We start from the raw sequence: 20,070 nt of genomic DNA, 5'->3' as shown, positions 1-20,070 counted from the left end.
CAGACACAACTGAGTTCACTTCACTTCACTTCACTTCAATTTTATATATAGAATTATATGAAGGCTACAAAAATTCCAGAACAATAAATGATTGTGTTATTTCACATTTTACATTTTATCTTTTCTACGTATATGTGTGTGTATATATACATATATATATATGTTTATTTGTTAATTTACAATAAATAATCAGTTAAATATTATGTATAGAAATTTATATAACAACAGGTATAGCTAAAAAGCCCCATGTAATATATCACATCTTTTAACTGCTCTGTTTAGACAAGGCCTCATTTTCTATGCTCTGAGTCTCACTCTCCTGTGATTTCACTGAGGGTCTCTGTCTGTGATGCTTATAATGAAGCCTCATAAGAGGCCAGAGATGTATGCACCTTCAAGAGCATCATGGCATCTTTGGAGGTCAGGACTCCATCTCACAGCTTTGCTTTTGTCTGGCTGTATCATAGTGCTTTTATACACTAACAATGGAGCTAATAGTACAGCTGACTAAATATCTTCTTGTAATTTACTCCTTCTTTAAAAATGAAGAGCTTTAAAGAAGGATTAAATTTAATTTTGTGAATTCCTTATAATTTCCATCAGTATCTCTCAAGCCAGTGTCACTTTCTCATAATTGGAGACAGAATTAGATTTTTGAGAGCCAAAATGAATTTTCTTATACTTGCTTATGGAGTAGAATTATAACTAGCACTAAATGAAAAAAATAAATAAATAAAACAGTCTAATCAAGCTTGGTTCAGCAAAATAATTTATTTTTCCAAGGACAGAAGCCTATATAGATTTCTCTGAGTCTTTAATATATTAAACACCAGATACTCCTGTGTACATTCTAATGCCCACATCTTTTTTACTTACAGATTTCAAGATAAGGAATTAACAGATGGCTGCAAAGAATTTTACGGTTGTTACTGAATTTATTCTTTTGGGACTGACAGACAACGCTGAACTGAAAGTTGTTCTTTTTGTATTGTTCCTGGTGATTTATGCTATTACTTTGGTGGGGAATCTGGGCATGATCTTCTTAATCCAAATCACCCCCCAGCTCCACACACCCATGTACTTTTTCCTCAGCTGCCTTTCATTTGTGGATGCCTGCTATTCTTCTGTTATTGCACCAAAAATGCTGATCAGCTTCCTAGTTGTGAGGCAAACCATCTCCTTCTCTGCTTGCATAGTGCAGCATTTGTTTTTTGGGGTGTTCATCACCACAGAAGGCTTCTTGCTGTCTGTGATGGCTTATGACCGTTATGTGGCCATCGTCAGCCCTTTGCTTTACACTGTAGCCATGTCTAACAGGAAGTGTGTAGGACTGGTCACTGGATCACTCGTTGGTGGAATGATTAACTCACTGACACACACCATTAGCTTTGGGAGATTGTCTTTCTGCAGTTCCAATGTCATCAGTCACTTCTTCTGTGATGTTCCCCCACTGCTGAAGTTGTCATGTTCTGATACCTCCATGAACGAGCTGCTGCTCCTCACCTTCTCTGGAGTCATTGCCGTGGCCACCTTCTTGATTGTGACCATTTCCTACGCCTTCATTGCTGTTGCTATCCTGAGGATCCGCTCAGCAGCAGGCAGACAGAAAGCCTTCTCCACCTGTGCCTCTCACCTGACCGCTGTGACCATATTCTATGGCACCTTGAGTTTTAATTACATTCAGCCAAGTTCCCAGTATTCTGTAGAACAAGAGAAGGTGGTTTCCGTGTTCTATACACTAGTGATTCCCATGTTAAACCCACTGATTTACAGTCTGAGAAACAAAGAGGTAAAGGGTGCTGTGAGAAGGGTCATAGAAATAAAACATTTGTCATGCTAATTTCATGTTATTTAGCCCTATAGCAGTCAATCAGCCAATTCTTCCTTCACCAACATCCACATGAATACAATGAATTCTAGAGTTTCTAAGTATAGGACAAATTAGTTCATTCTATATAGTCCTTTCGTATAAGAAAATGTGACTAGAAATTTAAAGTGATTTTATGCATAGTATAAATTACTTTTTAAAAAGCCTAACTAAAAACTCAGGTTATTAATATCTACACTAATGGCTTTTAATAAAATGATTTTGATAAATTTATTTTATCAATTCATAGAATTACATGCATCTTCTCTGAAATTTGGAAAACAAAGTTTGTTAATATGTGTATACTATTGGAGAATAAAGAATTAAATATTTTTATAAAATACTTAAATGTATTGACTCAGAAAATTAAAATAATTTTATATATGGCATTTTATTTTCCTTTTAAATCTTGTATTAAAATTTTAAATATTGGTAAACCCCTATATTAGCTAAAAAGGAGAATATGATTCCAAATGAGATTTTCTAATAGTGATTTTCTTACTTTTCTTCCTGTTCTTGGACATCCATGACCTCAACAAAAAAGACAGGTTGTTGGAAAATGACACCATTGTAATTTTCAATTTGCAGTAGTGTTCTCTTCCTAAAAAAAAAAACCCTAGTATAAAGATAGATACATATTTGGAATTTGAGAGTAGGTATAATTTAGCACCCTTTCAGCACCCTTCCCATTCATCTCTGATTTTCAGAATCTACTTCATATTCTTTTAAGATTAAAAAAGAAAGAGAGAAAGAAAGAAAAACTCTAGCAATCTTTAAATCACATGATGGGTATTACTGCTGGATAAGAGTTTCTATTCTATAATGATGGTTTACTTGATTATATAACTTCAAAACTCCCCATCATTTTATTTTATTTTATTTTTATTTATTTATTTATTTATTTATTTATTAGTTGGAGGCTAATTGCTTTCCAATATTGTAGTGGGTTTTGTCATACATTGACATGAATCAGCCATGGATTTACATGTGTTCCCCATCCTGATCCCCCCTCCCACCTCCCTCTCCACCCGATCCCTCTGGGTCTTCCCAGTGCACCAGGTCCGAGCGCTTGTCTCATGCATCCAACCTGGGCTGGTGATCTGTTTCACCCTAGATAATATACATGTTTTGATGCTGTTCTTTTGAAACATCCCACCCTCGCATTCTCCCACAGAGTCCACAGGTCTGTTCCATACATCTGTGTCTCTGTTTCTGTTTTGCATATAGGGTTATCGTTACCATCTTTCTAAATTCCATATATATGTGTTAGTATACTGTAATGGTCTTTGTCTTTCTGGCTTACTTCACTCTGTATAATGGGCTCCGATTTCATCCATCTCATTAGAACTGATTCAAATGAATTCTTTTTAATGGCTGAGTAATATTCCACAGTGTATATGTACCACAGCTTCCTTATCCATTCGTCTGCTGATGGGCATCTAGGTTGCTTCCATGTCCTGGCTATGGTAAATGGTGCTGTGATGAACACTGGGGTGCACATGTCTCTTTGTATGCCCAGAAGTGGGATTGCTGGGTCATAAGGCAGTTCTTTATTTCCAGTTTTTTTAAGAAATCTCCACACTGTTTTCCATAGCGGCTGTACTAGTTTGCATTCCCACCAACAGTGTAAGAGGGTTCCCTTTTCTCCACACCCTCTCCAGCATTTATTGCTTGTAGACTTTTGGATAGCAGCCATCCTGACTGGCATGTAATGGTACCTCATTGTGGTTTTGATTTGCATTTCTCTGATAATGAGGGATGTTGAGCATCTTTTCATGTGTTTTTTTTTTTTTTTGCCATCTGTATGTCTTCCTTGGAGAAATGTCTGTTTAGTTCTTTGGCCCATTTTTTGATTGGGTCATTTATTTTTCTGGAGTTGAGCTGCTGGAGTTGCTTGTATATTTTTGAGATTAATCCTTTGTCTGTTGCTTCATTTGCTATTATTTTCTCCCAATCTGAGGGCTGTCTTTTCACCTTGCTTATAGTTTCCTTTGTTGTGCAAAAACTTTTAAGTTTCATTAGGTCCCATTTCTTTATTTTTGCTTTTGTTTCTAATATTCTGGGAGGTGGGTCATAGAGGATCATGCTGTGATTTATGTCGGAGAGTGTTTTGCCTATGTTCTCCTTTAGGAGTTTTATAGTTTCTTTCCTTACATTTAGATCTTTAATCCATTTTGAGTTTATTTTTGTGTATGGTGTTAGAAAGTGTTCTAGTTTCATTCTTTTACAAGTGGTTGACCAGTTTTCCCAGCACCACTTGTTAAAGAGGTTGTCTTTTTTCCGTTGTATATCCTTGCCTCCTTTGTCGAAGATAAGGTGTCCCTACGTTCGTGGATTTATCTCTGGGCTTTCTATTCTGTTCCATTGATCTATATTTCTGTCTTTGTGCCAATACCATACTGTCTTGATGACTGTGGCTTTGTAGTAGAGTCTGAAGTCAGGCAGGTTGATTCCTCCAGTTTCATTCTTCTTTCTCAAGATTACTTTGACTATTCGAGGTGTTTTTTATTTCCATACAAATTGTGAAATTATTTGTTCTAGTTCCGTGAAAACTACCATTGGTAGCTTCATAGGGATTGCATTGAATCTATAGATTGCTTTGGGTAGTATAGCCATTTTGACAATATTGATTCTTCCAATCCATGAACACGGTATGTTTCTCCATCTGTTTGTGTCCTCTTTGATTTCTTTCATCAGTGTTTTATAGTTTTCTATGTATACATCTTTTGTTTCTTTAGGTAGATATACTCCTAAGTATTTTATTCTTTTTGTTGCAATGGTGAATGGTATTGCAAAACTCCCCATCATTTTAGAAATGATTATCTATTACCAAAGGTCCTGTGAATAATATTACAATACATTTTGAATATAAAAATTACTTATACTATGGACAGTTTTCTGTATTTTTAGAGTCTTTATTAACTACTGATATCAGAAAGATACAGATTGGGATTTTTAAAACAAATGAGGAATGTTTAAAATAGTTAAACAAACTTACATTCACTAGTTCATACTTCACAATGAAGACATAGTCAATATGCTAGCAAGGATGACAGAATTTAAAGCAGGAAACGCTATTTTTACCTTCCCTATGAAAAATAATAACAAAATATTGTAAAAGTAGTTGTCTTTGCACACACATTTTGCAGGGGGCATGCCATCCTTCCGATATGAGGGTCTTTTAAAATGAGTCAGCTTTTCACTGTCAGGGAATGTTTGACAGTGGGATCCCTGGGTGCTGTTTCTGTCTCTCCTGAGTCCTCTCTTCCTCATCAGTTCCGGTCAGGAATGAGCTCAGCGGCAGGCATCCCAGGACTGAGGTCAAGAGATGGAATGCATGCATAGGATTCCCTTCATTAACTTTTCCATATGGAGAAAATGATTATTTAAGACCCTCTTTTGATATAGATTGTCTTTTGGCTTTATGGATTCTATTATTCCTTGTTTCCTTGGTACCTTGTAAAATCTGGTCTTTTGATCTTTATCTGAAGAAGCTACCTTGTAATATGTTATATATACTGAGTTCAATAAAGCACCCTTGTTCCACTAGAGACTTGGGTCGCGTGTCCTTCTTTCTTGTGGGCGCTCTCTCTCTCTCTGTTTCTGGCTGATTCTCTGGAGCGTGGAAGCCTGTCAAACTCATTTTCCTGCCCAGGCTTTCAAGACCTCGTCGGGAGGGCGCCCTGTGTCTACATGAGTGGTATAAGCCCTGTCCTAGGGCTTTAATGATTTTCTGCATAACCCAAGGAATATTAGCCTCTTTCCTTCTTTCACTTTCTTATCATTGACCCAGGACCACCAAGTTCCGATCCCTTAAAGGACCATAACACTTCACATCTGGATTGATTTTCTTTAGGATTAACTGTTGTGATCTCCTTGCTATCTAAGGAACTCTCAAGAGTCTTCTCCAGCACCACAATTCAAAAGGATGAATTATTCAGCACCCACCCTTCTTTATGGTCCAACTCTCACATCTGTACATGATTACTGGAAAAACTATAACTTGACCTTTGTCAACAAAGTAATGTCTCTGCTTTTTCATATGCTGTCGAGGTTTGTCATAGATTTTCTTTCAAGGGACAAGTATTTTTTAATTAGGTGGCTGCAGTCCCATACCACAGTGATTTTGGAGCCCAAGAAAAACAAACCTGTCACTGTTTCTCCTTTTTCCAAATCTATATGCCATAGAGTGATGTGATCGGATTCCAACTTCTTGTTAGTTGCATCTATCAGAAATATATTTTCCCATCAAGGTTTGTCTTGTCTTTATTTCTTCTGACAAGTGAAATTTGCACAATCGCTCAGTCATGTCCTACTGTTTGTGATCCCATGGACTATACAGTCCATGGAATTCTCCAGGCCAGAATACTGCAGTGGGTAGGTTTTCCCTTCTCCGGGGGATCTTTCTGACCCAGGAGTGGAACCAGTGTCTCTTGCACTGCAAGAGGATTCTTTACCAACTGAGCTATGAGGGAAGCCCATTTTGACAACAAAAACATGTAGAATTTCAGCATAGGATAAAATTATATAGATATTTTTTCTTTACAGTTAGTATTTTGTAACCTGAGTCTAATGAGATATATTATCATCTAAAAAGGTTATATTTTCCCTTGCTTTTATATACAAATACACAAATATATAAGCACCCATTATCAAAAAGAGCAGCTTTTACTCTTTTGTATCAATTCTTCCTAATTTAGGGATTCATACGTATTTGGAGAACAAGTCCCATTCAGTGTTGCTCCAGTATTCTATTGATCTATTCCTGTGCCAATATTACAGTTTATCAAACACTTTAGCCACTGTGTCTTAGTATGTGTGTGAACTGGGATATTTCCCTTGGTCTTCTTTTTCAGAAGGATTTAGCTATTCTTGACTGACTCCTTATACTTCTTTTTATTTTATTTTATTTTTTTCCATTTATTAGTTGGAGGCTAATTACTTTACAGCATTGTAGTGGGTTTTGTCATACATTGACATGAATCAGCCATAGAGTTACATGTATTCCCCATCCCGATCCCCCCTCCCACCTCCCTCTCCACCCGCTCCCTCTGGGTCTTCCCAGTGCACCAGGTCCGAGCACTTGTCTCACGCAACCCACCGGGGCTGGTGATCTGTTTCACTATAGATAATATACATGCTGTTCTCTCAAAACATACCACCCTCGCCTTCTCCCACAGAGTCCAAAAGTCTGTTCTATACATCTGTGGCTCTTTTTCTGTTTTGCATATAGGGTTATCATTACCATCTTTCTAAATTCCATATATATGTGTTAGTATGCTGTAATGTTCTTTATCTTTCTGGCTTACTTCACTCTGTATAATGGGCTCCAGTTTCATCCATCTCATTAGAACTGATTCAAATGAATTCTTTTTAATGGCTGAGTAATATTCCACAGTGTATATGTACCACAGCTTCCTTATCCATTCGTCTGCTGATGGATATCTAGGTTGTTTCCATGCCCTGGCTATTATAAACAGTGCTGCAATAAACACTGGGGTGCACGTGTCTCTTTCAGATCTGGTTTCCTCACTGTGTATGCCCAGAAGTGGGATTGCTGGGTCATATGGCAGTTCTATTTCCAGCTTTTTAAGAAATCTTCACACTGTTCTCCATAGTGGCTGTACTAGTTTGCATTCCCACCAACAGTGTAAGAGGGTTCCCTTTTCTCCACACCCTCTCCAGCATTTATTACTTGTAGACTTTTGGATAGCAGCCATCCTGACTGGCATGTAATGGTACCTCATTGTGGTTTTGATTTGCATTTCTCTAATAATGACTGATAGTTGAGCATCTTTTCATGTGTTTGTTACCTATCTGTATGTCTTCCTTGGAGAAATGTCTGTTTAGTTCTTTGGCCCATTTTTTGATTGGGTCATTTATTTTTCTGGAATTGAGCTGCAGGAGTTGCTTGTATATTTTTGAGATTAATCCTTTGTCTGTTGCTTCATTTGCTATTATTTTCTGCCAATATGAGGGCTGTCTTTTCACCTTGCTTATAGTTTCCTTTGTTGTGCAAAAACTTTTAAGTTTCATTAGGTCCCATTTCTTTATTTTTGCTTTTATTTCCAATATTCTGGGAGGTGGATCATAGAGGATCCTGCTGTGATTCTTGTCGGAGAGTGTTTTGCCTATGTTCTCCTTTAGGAGTTTTATAGTTTCTTTCCTTACATTTAGATCTTTAATCCATTTTGAGTTTATTTTTGTGTACGGTGTTAGAAAGTGTTCTAGTTTCATTCTTTTACAAGTGGTTGACCAGTTTTCCCAGCACCACTTGTTAAAGAGGTTGTCTTTTGGCCGTTGTATATCCTTGCCTCCTTTGTCGAAGATAAGGTGTCCCTACGTTCGTGGATTTATCTCTGGGCTTTCTATTCTGTTCCATTGATCTATATTTCTGTCTTTGTGCCAATACCATACTGTCTTGATGACTGTGGCTTTGTAGTAGAGTCTGAAGTAAGGCAGGTTGATTCCTCGAGTTCCATTTTTCTTTCTCAAGATTACTTTGACTATTCGAGGTGTTTTGTATTTCCATACAAATTGTGAAATTAATTGTTCTAGTTCTGTGAAAAATACCATTGGTAGCTTGATAGGGATTGCATTGAATCTATAGATTGCTTTGGGTAGTATAGCCATTTTGACAATATTGATTCTTCCAATCCATGAACATGGTATGTTTCTCCATCTGTTTGTGTCCTTTTTGATTTCTTTCATCAGTGTTTTATAGTTTTCTATGTATACATCTTTTGTTTCTTTAGGTAGATATACTCCTAAGTATTTTATTCTTTTTGTTGCAATGGTGAATGGTATTATTTCCTTAATTTCTCTTTCTGTTTTCTCATTGTTAGCATAAAGGAATGCAAGGGATTTCTGTTTGTTAATTTTATATCCTGCAACTTTACTGTATTCATTGATTAGCTCTAGTAACTTTCTGGTAGAGTCTTTAGGGTTTTCTATGTAGAGGATCATGTCCTCTGTAAACAGTGAGTGTTTCACTTCTTCTTTTCCTATCTGGATTATTTTACTTCTTTTTCTGCTCTGATTGCTGTGGCCAACACTTCCAAAACTATGTTGAATAGTAGTGGTGAGAGTGGGCACCCTTGTCTTCTTCCTGATTTCAGGGGAAATGCTTTCATTTTTTCACCATTGAGGGTAATGCTTGCTGTGGGTTTGTCATATATAGCTTTCATTATGTTGAGGTATGTTCCTTCTATTCCTGCTTTCTGGAGAGTTTTAATCATAAATGGGTGTTGAATTTTGTCAAAGGCTTTCTCTGCATCTATTGAGATAATCATATGGTTTTTTTCTTTCAATTTGTTAATGTGGTCTATTACATTGATTGATTTGCAGATATTAAAGAATCCTTGCATTCCTGGGATAAAGCCCACTTGGTCATGGTGTATGATTTCTTTAATATGTTGTTGGATTCTGTTTGCTAGAATTTTGTTAAGGATTTTTGCATCTATGTTCATCAGTGATGTTGGCCTGTAGTTTTCTTTTTTTGTGGCATCTTTGTCTGGTTTTGGAATTAGGGTGATTGTGGCCTCATAGAATGAGTTTGGAAGTTTGCCTTCTTCTGCAATTTTCTGGAAGAGTTTGAGTAAGATAGGTGTTAGCTCTTCTCTAAATTTTTGGTAGAATTCAGCTGTGAAGCCATCTGGCCCTGGGCTTTTGTTTGCTGGAAGATTTCTGATTACAGTTTCGATTTCCTTGCTTGTGATGGGTCTGCTAAGATCTTCTATTTCTTCCTGGTTCAGTTTTGGAAAGTTATACTTGCCTAAGAATTTGTCCATTTCTTCCAAGTTGTCCATTTTATTGGCATAGAGCTGCTGGTAGTAGTCTCTTATGATCCTTTGTATTTCAGTGTTGTCTGTTGTGATCTCTCCATTTTCATTTCTAATTCTGTTAATTTGGTTCTCCTCCCTTTGTTTCTTAATGAGTCTTGCTAATGATTTGTCAACTTTGTTTATTTTTTCAAAAAAACAGCTTTTAGCTTTGTTGATTTTTGCTATGGTCTCTTTAGTTTCTTTTGCATTTATTTCTGCCCTAATTTTTAAGATTCCTTCCTTCTACTAACCCTGGGGTTCTTCATTTCTTCCTTCTCTAGTTGCTTTAGGTGTAGAGTTAGGTTATTTATGTGACTTTTTTCTTGTTTCTTGAGGTAAGCCTGTAATGCTATGAACCTTCCTGTTAGCACTGCTTTTACAGTGTCCCATGGGTTTTGGGTTGTTATGTTTTCATTTTTATTCATTTCTATGCATATTTTTATTTCTTTTTCGATTTCTTCCATGATTTGTTGGTTATTCAGAAGCGTGCTATTTAGCCTCCATATGTTTGAAATTTTAACAATTTTTTTTCTGTAATTGAGATATAATCTTACTGCACTGTGGTCAGAAAAGATGACTGGAATGATTTCAATTTTTTTGAATTTTCCAAGAGTAGATTTATGGCCCAGGAAGTGATCTATTCTGGAGACGATTCCATGTGCACTTGAGAAAAAGGTGAATTTGATTGTTTTGGGGTGAAACGTATTATAGATATCAATTAGGTCTAGCTGGTCCATTGTGTCATTTAAGGTTTGTGTTTCCTTGTTAACTTCTGTTTAGTTGATCTATCCATAGTTGTGAGTGGGGTATTAAAGTCTCCCACCATTATTGTGTTACTATTAATTTCCTCTTTCATACTCATTAGCATTTGCCTTACATATTGCAGTGCTCATATGTTGTGTGTATATATATTTATAATTGTTATATCTTCTTCTTGGATTGATCCTTTGATCATTATGTAGTGTCCTTCTTTGTCTCTTTTCACATCCTTCATTTGAAAGTCTATTTTATCTGATATGAGTATTGCGACTCCTGCTTTCTTTTGTTCTCCGTTTGCACGGAATATTTTTTTCCAGCCCTTCACTTTTAGTCTGTCTGTGTCTCTTGTTTTGAGGTGGGTCTCTTGTAGACAGCATATATAGGGGTCTTGTTTTTGTATCCATTCAGCCAATCTTTGTCTTTTTGGTTGGGGCATTCAATCCATTTACATTTAAGGTAAATATTGATAGGTGTGGTCCCGTTGCCATTTACTTTGTTGGTTTGAGTTCATGTTTATACAACCTTTCTGTCTGTGTTTCCTGTCTAGAGAAGATCCTTTAGCATTTGTTGAAGAGCTGGTTTGGTGGTGCTGAATTCTCTCAGCTTTTGCTTGTCTGTAAAGCTTTTGAATTCTTCTTCATATTTGAATGAGATCCTTGCTGGGTACAGTAATCTAGGTTGTAGGTTATTCTCTTTCATTACTTTAAGTATGTCCTGCCATTGCCTTCTGGCCTGGAGTGTTTCTATTGATAGATCAGCTGTTATCCTTATGGGAATCCCTTGGTGTGTTATTTGTTGTTTCTCCCTTGCTGCTTTTAATATTTGTTTTTTGGGTTTTATCTTTGCTAATTTGATTAATATGTGTCTTCGGGTGTTTTGCCTTGGGTTTATCCTGTTTGGGACTCTCTGGGATTCTTTGACTTGGATGGCTATTTCCTTCCCCATTTTAGGGAAGTTTTCAGCTATTATCTCCTCGAGTATTTTCTCATGGCCTTTCTTTTTGTCTTCTTCTTCTGGGACTCCTATGATTCGAAAGTTGAGACATTTCACATTGTCCCAGAGGTCCCTGAGGTTGTCCTCATTTCTTTTGATTCTTTTTTCTTTTTTCCTCTCTGCTTCATTTATTTCCACCATTTTATCTTCTACCTCACTTATCCTATCTTCTGTCTCCGTTATTCTACTCTTAGTTCCCTCCAGAGTGTTTCTGATCTCATTTATTGCATTATTCATTTTAAATTGACTCTTTTTTATTTCTTCTAGGTCTTTATTAAACATTTCTTGCATCTTCTCAATATTTGTCTCCAGGCTATTTATTTGTAACTCCATTTTGTTTTCAAGATGTTGGATCATTTTTATTATCATATTCTAAATTCTTTTTCAGGTAGATTCCCTATCTCCTCCTCTTTTGTTGGACTTGGTGGGCATTTTTCATGTTCCTTTACATGTTGGGTATTTCTCTGTCTTTTCATCTTGTTTAGATTGCTGTGTCTGGAGTGGGCTGTCTGTATTCTGGAGGTCTGTGGTTCCTTTTTATTGTGGAGGTTTTGCCCAGTGGGTGGGTTTGGACGATTGGCTTGTCAAGGTTTCCTGGTTAGGGAAGTTTGCGTCGGTGTTCTGGTGCATGGAATTAGATTTCTTCTCTCTGGAGTGCCCAGTAATGAGTTTTGAGATGGGTCTATGTGTTAACTGTGACTATGGCAGCCTGTATGTTGATGCTCAGGGCTGTGTTCCTGCATTGCTGGAGAAGTTGCGTGGTATGTCTTGCTCTGAAACTTACTGGCTCTTGGGTGGGTTGGTTTCAGTGTAGGTATGGAGGCTTTTGGATGGTCTCTTATTACTTAATGTTCCATGTAGTCAGGAGTTTTCTGGTGTTCTCAGGTTTTGGGTTTAAGTCTCCTGCCTCTGGATTTCAGTTTTATTCTTCCAGTAGTCTCAAGACTTCTCCAACTATACAGCACTGATAATAAAACTTCTAGGTTAATGGTGAAAAGATTCTCCCCCATGAGGGATACCCAGAGAGGTTCACAGAGTTACATGAAGAAGAGGAGAGGGAGGAGGGAGATAGAGATGAGCAGGAGGAGAAAAGGGGGGACTCAAGAGGAGAGAGACAGATCTACACAGTTCTCTGTTCCCAAAGTGTTCTCCAAAGCCCAGACACCCACAAAGATTCACAGAATTGGATTGGGAAGAGAAGGGGAAAGGAGTAAATAGAGGTGTTCTGAGGTAGAAAACGGAAAGTCAAGATTGGGAGAGAGTAATCAACACACTCCTGAATAAAAATGGGAACTGAATATTGGATTCTTAAATGTCCAAAATTTATATCACACACTGAAAAACAAAGATTAAAAATCTAGAGTAGAGGTTAGACTCTTAAAAATACAATATTAAAAACAAAAACAAAAACACAAAATTTTAGAAATATAAATCAAGTTCGGTTTAAAAATAGGGCTTCTCTCTTTTTTTTTTTTTTTTGCAAGGTTATAGTGAAATGAAAATGAAAATTAAGAAGTAGTAGAGGAGTAATAGAGGACTTTAAAAGGAAATAAGAGCAAAAGAAAAAAGAAAAGAAAAAGAAAAAAAAAACAAGCAAAAACATTCTTTCCTAATTAAAAAAATCATAAAAATCTATGAAAATGAAAGTTACGGAGTAATAGGGGAGTAATAGGGAATTTTAAAAGAAAATAAAAGAGAAAAAAGAAAAAAATTTTTTTAATTAATAAAAAAGATAAAAGTAAAATATATATCTAGGAATTTCTCTGGAGCCGTTGTGGTCAGTGTGGGTTCGGTTCAGTTTCAGTAGCTCCTCGCTCCAGCTTACACTTCTTCATATCTACAGTCCCCTTCCGGTGTAGTCGGTGTTATCTACAGGGATATTAATCTGTTGCACCAGTCCCTTCTGAAACGGTTCCCTTTGTTTATTCGGCTTCTGTTTGCCGGTCTCTTCAGTGCCTAATTTCCGCCCTGACACAGGCAGGCGGAGGTGGTCTCTTGTTCAGGTTCGCTAGTTCCGTCGCGCTGCGGGGAGGGACTGGCACTGCTTTCCCCGTCTACGCTGCTCAGGCTCCCAGCTGCTCTATATGGAGCACGTGCGGTTCCAGCCCTCGGGTGTTCCACAAAAGCGCGGACTCGGTTGCACCTGCATTTTATGCCTTCCCCGTCCGAGCGGCTCAGGCATCCAGGAGCTTGACGGGCACACTCTCCCCAGGTGTGGCGTGCCTTCTCCCCTCCGCGTCCCCAGCCCGAGTCCCCGGCCACGCCAGTTGGGTGCGCGCGCCCTGTGTCTCGCCGCGACCATCCAGAATCTCAGGAGGTCTTTGGTTAGAGACTGGAGGCCTGTTTGCAGTGCAGTAGGGGATGTGGTCCTTGGGGCAGAGCCTGCCCCTTACCCCTCCCCCCTGCCTCCTGCCTCCGGCGGGGCTGGGCCGGTCCGCAGCCGGCTAGCTCCTCTGGACTTGCTGGCTTCCTTTGTTCTGCGAACGGCCGGCAGTGTGTTCGGGCCGGTTAATTTTCTCTCTCTCTTTTGCTGTCCCACAGTTTAAGTTGCTGTCTCACAAAAGCTCCCTCCGATTGCCCTCAGGGCACTCAGGCCCGGTCCTTACCCTAAGCAATGCCGCCCGCTCCTCTCCGTTCCGCCCCCACTTGCTGGTGGCAGATGCGGGTGTCTGGGGTACTTTTCTGCTGGGAGTTGCTTTTAGGCACATAATCTGTGGGGTTTATTTATTTTTCCCCTTCCAGTTAGGTTGCCCTCCGAGATTCAAAAACTTCCCCCCCAAACCCACCAATGTGAGGGTTTCCTGGTGTTTGGAAACTTCCTCTATCAAGACTCCCTTCCCGGGACGGATCTCTGTCCCTAACTCTTTTGTCTCTCTTTTTATCTTTTATATTTTGTCCTACCTCCTTTTGAAGACAATGGGCTGCTTTTCTGGGCGCCTCTTGACCTCAGCTAGCGATCAGAAGTTGTTTTGTGAAGTTTGCTCTGCGTTCAATTGTTCTTTCGATGAATTTGTAGGAGAGAAAGTGGTCTCCCCATCCTATTCCTTCACCATCTTGGCTCCTCCCTATACTTTTCATATAAGTTTTATAATAAATGCATATTGATGGAATTCTTTTATTTCTAAATACAGATACAACTAAAATACACTTAACTTTGTCTTTCACAGGTTTAGTCTATGTCTCTAAACCATTTACAGTATCAAAAATGCTTCATGGAAAGAACCTGACACAATTTTGAATTTCTTTTAATTTCCTATTTTTCATATTAGTGCTGGTCAACATATTCCTTACAGTTTTTCATTTTCTCATCAGAGATTCCCGATCTGGATACATTGATCAAATAATATATGTCAGGTTAGGTAAATACGCCCCCCCCCCCCCCAGGAGAAAAAAATAAAATGACTGGAATTTCTCAATTATTTTGAAAAAAATCTCCAGTTGAAATTAGAGTTCTTATAAAAATAAGTATTTTTACAGTCACTGAAGCGTTAAATTAGGATTCTAAAAATTATGTAGCATTAAAGTTTGTTAGTTGGACCATTGCCCCACAGCAATTTAGCATTTTCTACTTTTCTACTTTAAAGATACTAACTTATCTTTATGTATACAAAAGTAGAAATTCCAATAGGTTCCAGCTTGTTTGAGGAGTGATTCCAGAGGATATAATTGTGCATTGACGGTGAGCTGGCCCCAGACAGTGGATGTTCCTCACTGCCTCCTCATGCTTGGAATATATGCTCTGCCCAGCATTCCTATAACAGGCATTGTTTAGGGACACAGCCCTGAGAGAGGAAGGTGCTGTTGAATAATCTGGACTGAATATATGACTGAATCCAGTTAAGGTCTCTCCACAAAATTTTAAGATTCTGGCAGTCAGGCAGGGGTGGCGATTTACAAAAAATGTGGTCTCCCAAGACAAGCTCATTTGTTAAGTTCCCTTGTTTATTAAACCTGCCACCTTCCATCTGGAGTGGTCAGACTCTTTCTGCTGTCTCTATTTGCACTCCATGTATGGGGGCTAGTTTGCAACTGAAAACAATTATCTGTTAACATTTCCTATCTTGTCTTTACATTCCTTTAACATATTGCTCATATTTATGTTAATATTCACATATAAAATTTCAATGTATTTTTCTAGTTACTCTAGTATTTTTATTGGCAAAAAGATGGGGAAACAGTGACTGACTTTATTTTGTGGGGCTCCAAAATCACCGCATATGGTGATTGCAGCCATGAAATTAAAAGGAAATCTTTGGAAGGAAAGTTATGACCAACCTAGACAGCATATTAAAAATTAGAGACATTACTTCACCAACAAAGGTCCGTCTAGTCAAAGCTGTGGTTTTTCCAGTAGTCATGTATGGATGTGACAGTTGGACTATAAAGAAAGCTGAGCACCAAAGAATTGGTTTTGGAGAAGACTCTTGAGAGTCCTTTGGACTGCAAGGAGATCAAACCAGCCAATCCTAAAGGAAATCAATCTTGAATAGTCATTGGAAGGACTGATGCTGAAGTTAAAACTCCAGTACTTTGGCCACCTGATGCGAAGAACTGACTCACTGGAGAAGACTGTGATGCTGGGAAAGAGTGAAGGCAGGAGGAGAAGGGGACCACAGAGGATGAGATTGTTGGAGGGAATCACTGACTCGATGAACTAAGTTTGAGTAAGCTCCAGGAGTTGGTGATGGACAGGGAGGCCTGGCATGCTGCAATCCATGGGGTCACAAAGAGTTGGACACGACTGAGTGACTGAACTGAACTGAACTGAACTGAACTGAAAAATCTCTAGGTCCATTCATGTTCCTGCAAATGGCTTTATTTGATCTTTTAATGACTGAGTAATATTCCATTGTATATATTTGTATATATATTCATTCCTCTGTTTTTGGACATTTATGTTGCTTCCATGTCTTGACTATGTAAACAGTGCTGCAATGACATTTGGTTGTGTATATATTTTGAATCATATTTTTCTCCATGTATATGCCCAGGAGTCGGATTCCAGGGTCATATGGTAGCTCTATTTTTATCTTTTATGTAACCTCCATACTGTCCTCCATAGTTTCTGTACCAATTTATAATCCCACCAATATTTTAGGAAGGTTCCTTTCTCTTCACACCCTTTGCAACATTTACTGTTTGTGGATATTTTGAAGATAGCCATTCTGGCTGATGTGAGGTAATATCTCATTGAAGTTTTGATTTGCATTTTTCTAATAATCAGCAACACTGAACATATTTTCATATGTCTCTTGACCATATGTATGCCTTATTTTGAGAAATGACTAGGTCTTCTGATCATTTTTTATTGGATTATCTAGATTGTTTTGATGTCATACAAACTTTTCACTAGCCCTTGGTCTTGGTTATAGATTTTCCCTTATTGCTTTATCTGAATGTTTTATGCTTTAGCATTTTACTCTGAAGTTGTTTTTTTCATTTTGAATGCATTTTTATAAGGTTCAGGTCAGCATTATTTATTTGTTTGTTTTTGCCTCTGTACTCCCAATAATGTCAGCACATGTTTTTATTTATTTATTTATTTTAATTGGAGGCTGATTACTTTACAATATTGTATTGGTTTTGCCATACATTGACATGAATCTGCCACAGGTATACATGTGTTCCCCATCCTGAATGCCCCTCCCACCTCCCTCCTCATCCCATCCTTCTGGGTCATCCCAGTGCATCAGCCCCAAGCACCCTGTCTCATGCATCAAACTTGGACAGGTGATTCATTTCACATATGATAATATACATGTTTCAATGCCATTCTCCCAAATCATCCCACCATCGCCCTTTCCCACAGAGTCCAAAAGACTATTCTATACATCTGTGTCTCTTTTGCTGTTGCACATACAGGGTTAGCATTACCATTTTTAAAAGGCTATCATCCATTTTCTGGATATACCATCTTTTTTATCCATATATATATTAAAGGAGATATTGGTTGTTTTGTGTCATGTTGTTTAAAAATTGTATTCTAGTGAAGGTTTTTTTTTAAAGCTTCATGGGATAAACAAATAATTTTATTGCAAGATACTGAACAAAGCATATGTTATAGACTAACAGCCTCAGTAAAGTTGCAGAATTATTAAGTAGAGTTAAAGGTAGCACACAGGAAAATGTAGAAGTCATTTATAAAAAGCAAGATAGCTGTATCCCTGCCATGTATCAGGCCTTCGAAATATGGCAAAGTGCCAACAATGAGATCGGTTCCCTTTGCTTCCCACAAGCAGAATAATGAATTGTGCAGTTAAATACTGAAAGTCAATTAAAACTTACTGCATAAATAGTGTTGATAAAAATTGGAAGCATCAACCCAAGGAAAGAGAGCCAATACAATTAATTCATCAGTACTTCCCTTACTCAAGAATACAAAAAAAGTAGAACATTATTTTTAAACATGGATAAATATTTTTATTCAAAAGGACAAAATTATTTTACTACCCCTTCAATCAAACTACCAGTTATGAAGAAAGAATTGCCACTTGAGAGAACAAGAAGTACCAGTCTGGGAGCTACTGAGGGATCCCAAAGCTTATCTTGATTTAAATGTCCTCTCTGATTTCAACAAAATGTATGGATTGAGACAAAATCAGGCTGCAGTTGGACCGATGAATTGCTGAATTGCAACATATTTTCAGTTAATAGGTGAATAGATTCTTATAAGGAATTAGAGGAATTGATGATAAAAAATGTGGGATCTCAGTGTAAAGAGTAAGGGTATTTGAGAAAACAAATGTGATTAATGACTTCAAATACACAGATGAAACATATTTGGGAAAAGTATGAAGGCAAAAACAAACGAAAATAAAAAACTCACAGACACACACAATATGCCGTAATTTTATTCCAAAAGATGATAAAACATTCAGAAACCTGGACAGTCATTTCTTTGTCTATATCCACCTAACACAGTCTCCTAACATTTACTTAATTTATGTACAAAATTGGTCTTTTGTGCTCAAGGCATTTTTTTTTACTATTGTTTTCATTAATCTCTTTGCAGCAATTGGTAGTGCCTAGTATGTATAATATAATCTATAAATAATTGTTGAAAATATTTATACTCACTACTTAATTTGGAGGCACATAGAACAAAATTTAGAGTTCATAACCAGTTTATAGAAATTGTATTGCATGTTAATAAAAAAGGTTGCATGATTTTTTCCACATCCTATGTAGTGCACATTTTACATCTTTATTCCTCAAGCTATAGATTAAGGGATTCAACATAGGGATAACGAGAGTATAAAATATGGAAGCCATTTTATCAGTGTCAAAGGAATGGCTGGACTCTGGTTGCACATACATAAACAGTAAAGTCCCGTAGAACACTATGACCACAGTCAAGTGGGATCCACAGGTAGAAAAAGCCTTGTGCCTACCTTCAGCAGAGCTCATCCTGAGAATTGATGTGAGAATGAGAAGGTAAGACACAAGAACTACCAGAAGAGAGAAAATTAAATCAAATCCAGCTAAAATCAGAATAATCATTTCTACTTCATGTGTATTTGAGCAGAGCAAAGATAGCAAAGGAAGACTGTCACAGTAAAAATGACTGATAACTCTGTAGCCACAGAAAGATAAATTAAATAATTTTACAGTGACGAGAAGAGATACAAACGTGCTATAGACATAGGGGATTGCTACTAGCACCCAACACACTCTTTGTGACATGATGACTGGGTAGAGGAGAGGGTTACAGATGGCCACATAGCGGTCATAAGACATTGCTGACAGAATAAAAATTTCACTAACAATAAACACAAGAAAGAAAGCTAGCTGTATAGCACAAGAGTAATAAGAGATTACATTTTGATTCTCCACAAAATTTACGAACATTTTGGGTCCCACAGTTGTTGAATAACCAAGATCTGTAAAAGCAAGGTGTCTAAGAAAGAAGTACATGGGTGTCTGTAGCTTGGAGTCCATCTTGGTGAGGATGATCATGCCCAAGTTGCCCACCACTGAGATCATGTAGATGATGAGGAAGAGCCCAAACAATGGAGCCTGCAGCTCAGGGTGGTCAGTAATTCCCATAAGGATGAATTCATTTAGCTCTGTTCCATTGTGTGTTTCCATTCAGGTTTATTAGAGAACCTATTCTGGGTAGAAACATCAACATAGTCAATAGGTTCTATGTATCATCACCTGGGAGAGTTTCACTATACAAAGCTAGTATAAACAGATTAAACTTTCCAGTTTAGGATACTTGAAAATAAACTCATCTGGTGGCTCAGATAGTAAAGAATCTGCCTGCAGTTCAATCTGGGTTGAATCTGCAGTTAGATCTGGGTTCAATCCCTGAATTGGGAAAATCCCCTGGAGAAGGGAATAGCAACCCACCCCAGTATTCTGGCCCAGAGAATCCCAAGGACAGAGGAGTCTGGCAGGCTACAGTCCATGGGGTTGCAAAGAGTCAAACATGACTGAGCAACTAACCCTTTCATCTTCCTACCTACAATAAAACATACAGTGAGAGAGACAGAGAGAGTTGCTGGTTCTCAACTGGGAAATTATGCTACTAACCAAAGGACATTTGTCAAAATTGAGAAGACATGTTAATTGTTAACAAGTGGAATGTGGAAGCTACCAGCATATGATGATTAGAGGTCAGTGATA

At 37.8% G+C, this 20,070-nt stretch overlaps 2 protein-coding genes across 2 annotated transcripts; one reads left to right on the top strand and one right to left on the bottom strand.

Annotated features, from left to right (window-relative positions):
- Positions 1–901: 901 nt before the first annotated feature.
- LOC110144566 (olfactory receptor 5J3) lies at positions 902–1,840 on the top strand. Its single transcript, XM_020904507.2, has one exon. The coding sequence runs from the start codon at positions 902–904 to the stop codon at positions 1,838–1,840; it is 939 nt and encodes a 312-aa protein (XP_020760166.2).
- A 16,748-nt stretch (positions 1,841–18,588) lies between these two features.
- Positions 18,589–19,530, bottom strand: LOC110144584 (olfactory receptor 8K3-like). Its single transcript, XM_020904524.2, has one exon. It carries the CDS (start codon positions 19,528–19,530, stop codon positions 18,589–18,591), a length of 942 nt encoding a protein of 313 aa, XP_020760183.2.
- Positions 19,531–20,070: the final 540 nt, after the last annotated feature.

This window comes from Odocoileus virginianus, chromosome 10 (genome assembly GCF_023699985.2).
Source record: "Odocoileus virginianus isolate 20LAN1187 ecotype Illinois chromosome 10, Ovbor_1.2, whole genome shotgun sequence".
Taxonomy (NCBI): Eukaryota; Metazoa; Chordata; class Mammalia; order Artiodactyla; family Cervidae; genus Odocoileus; species Odocoileus virginianus.
The sequence above is the reverse complement of the archived record's forward strand: the minus strand, read 5'-3'. Positions and strand labels throughout refer to the sequence as shown.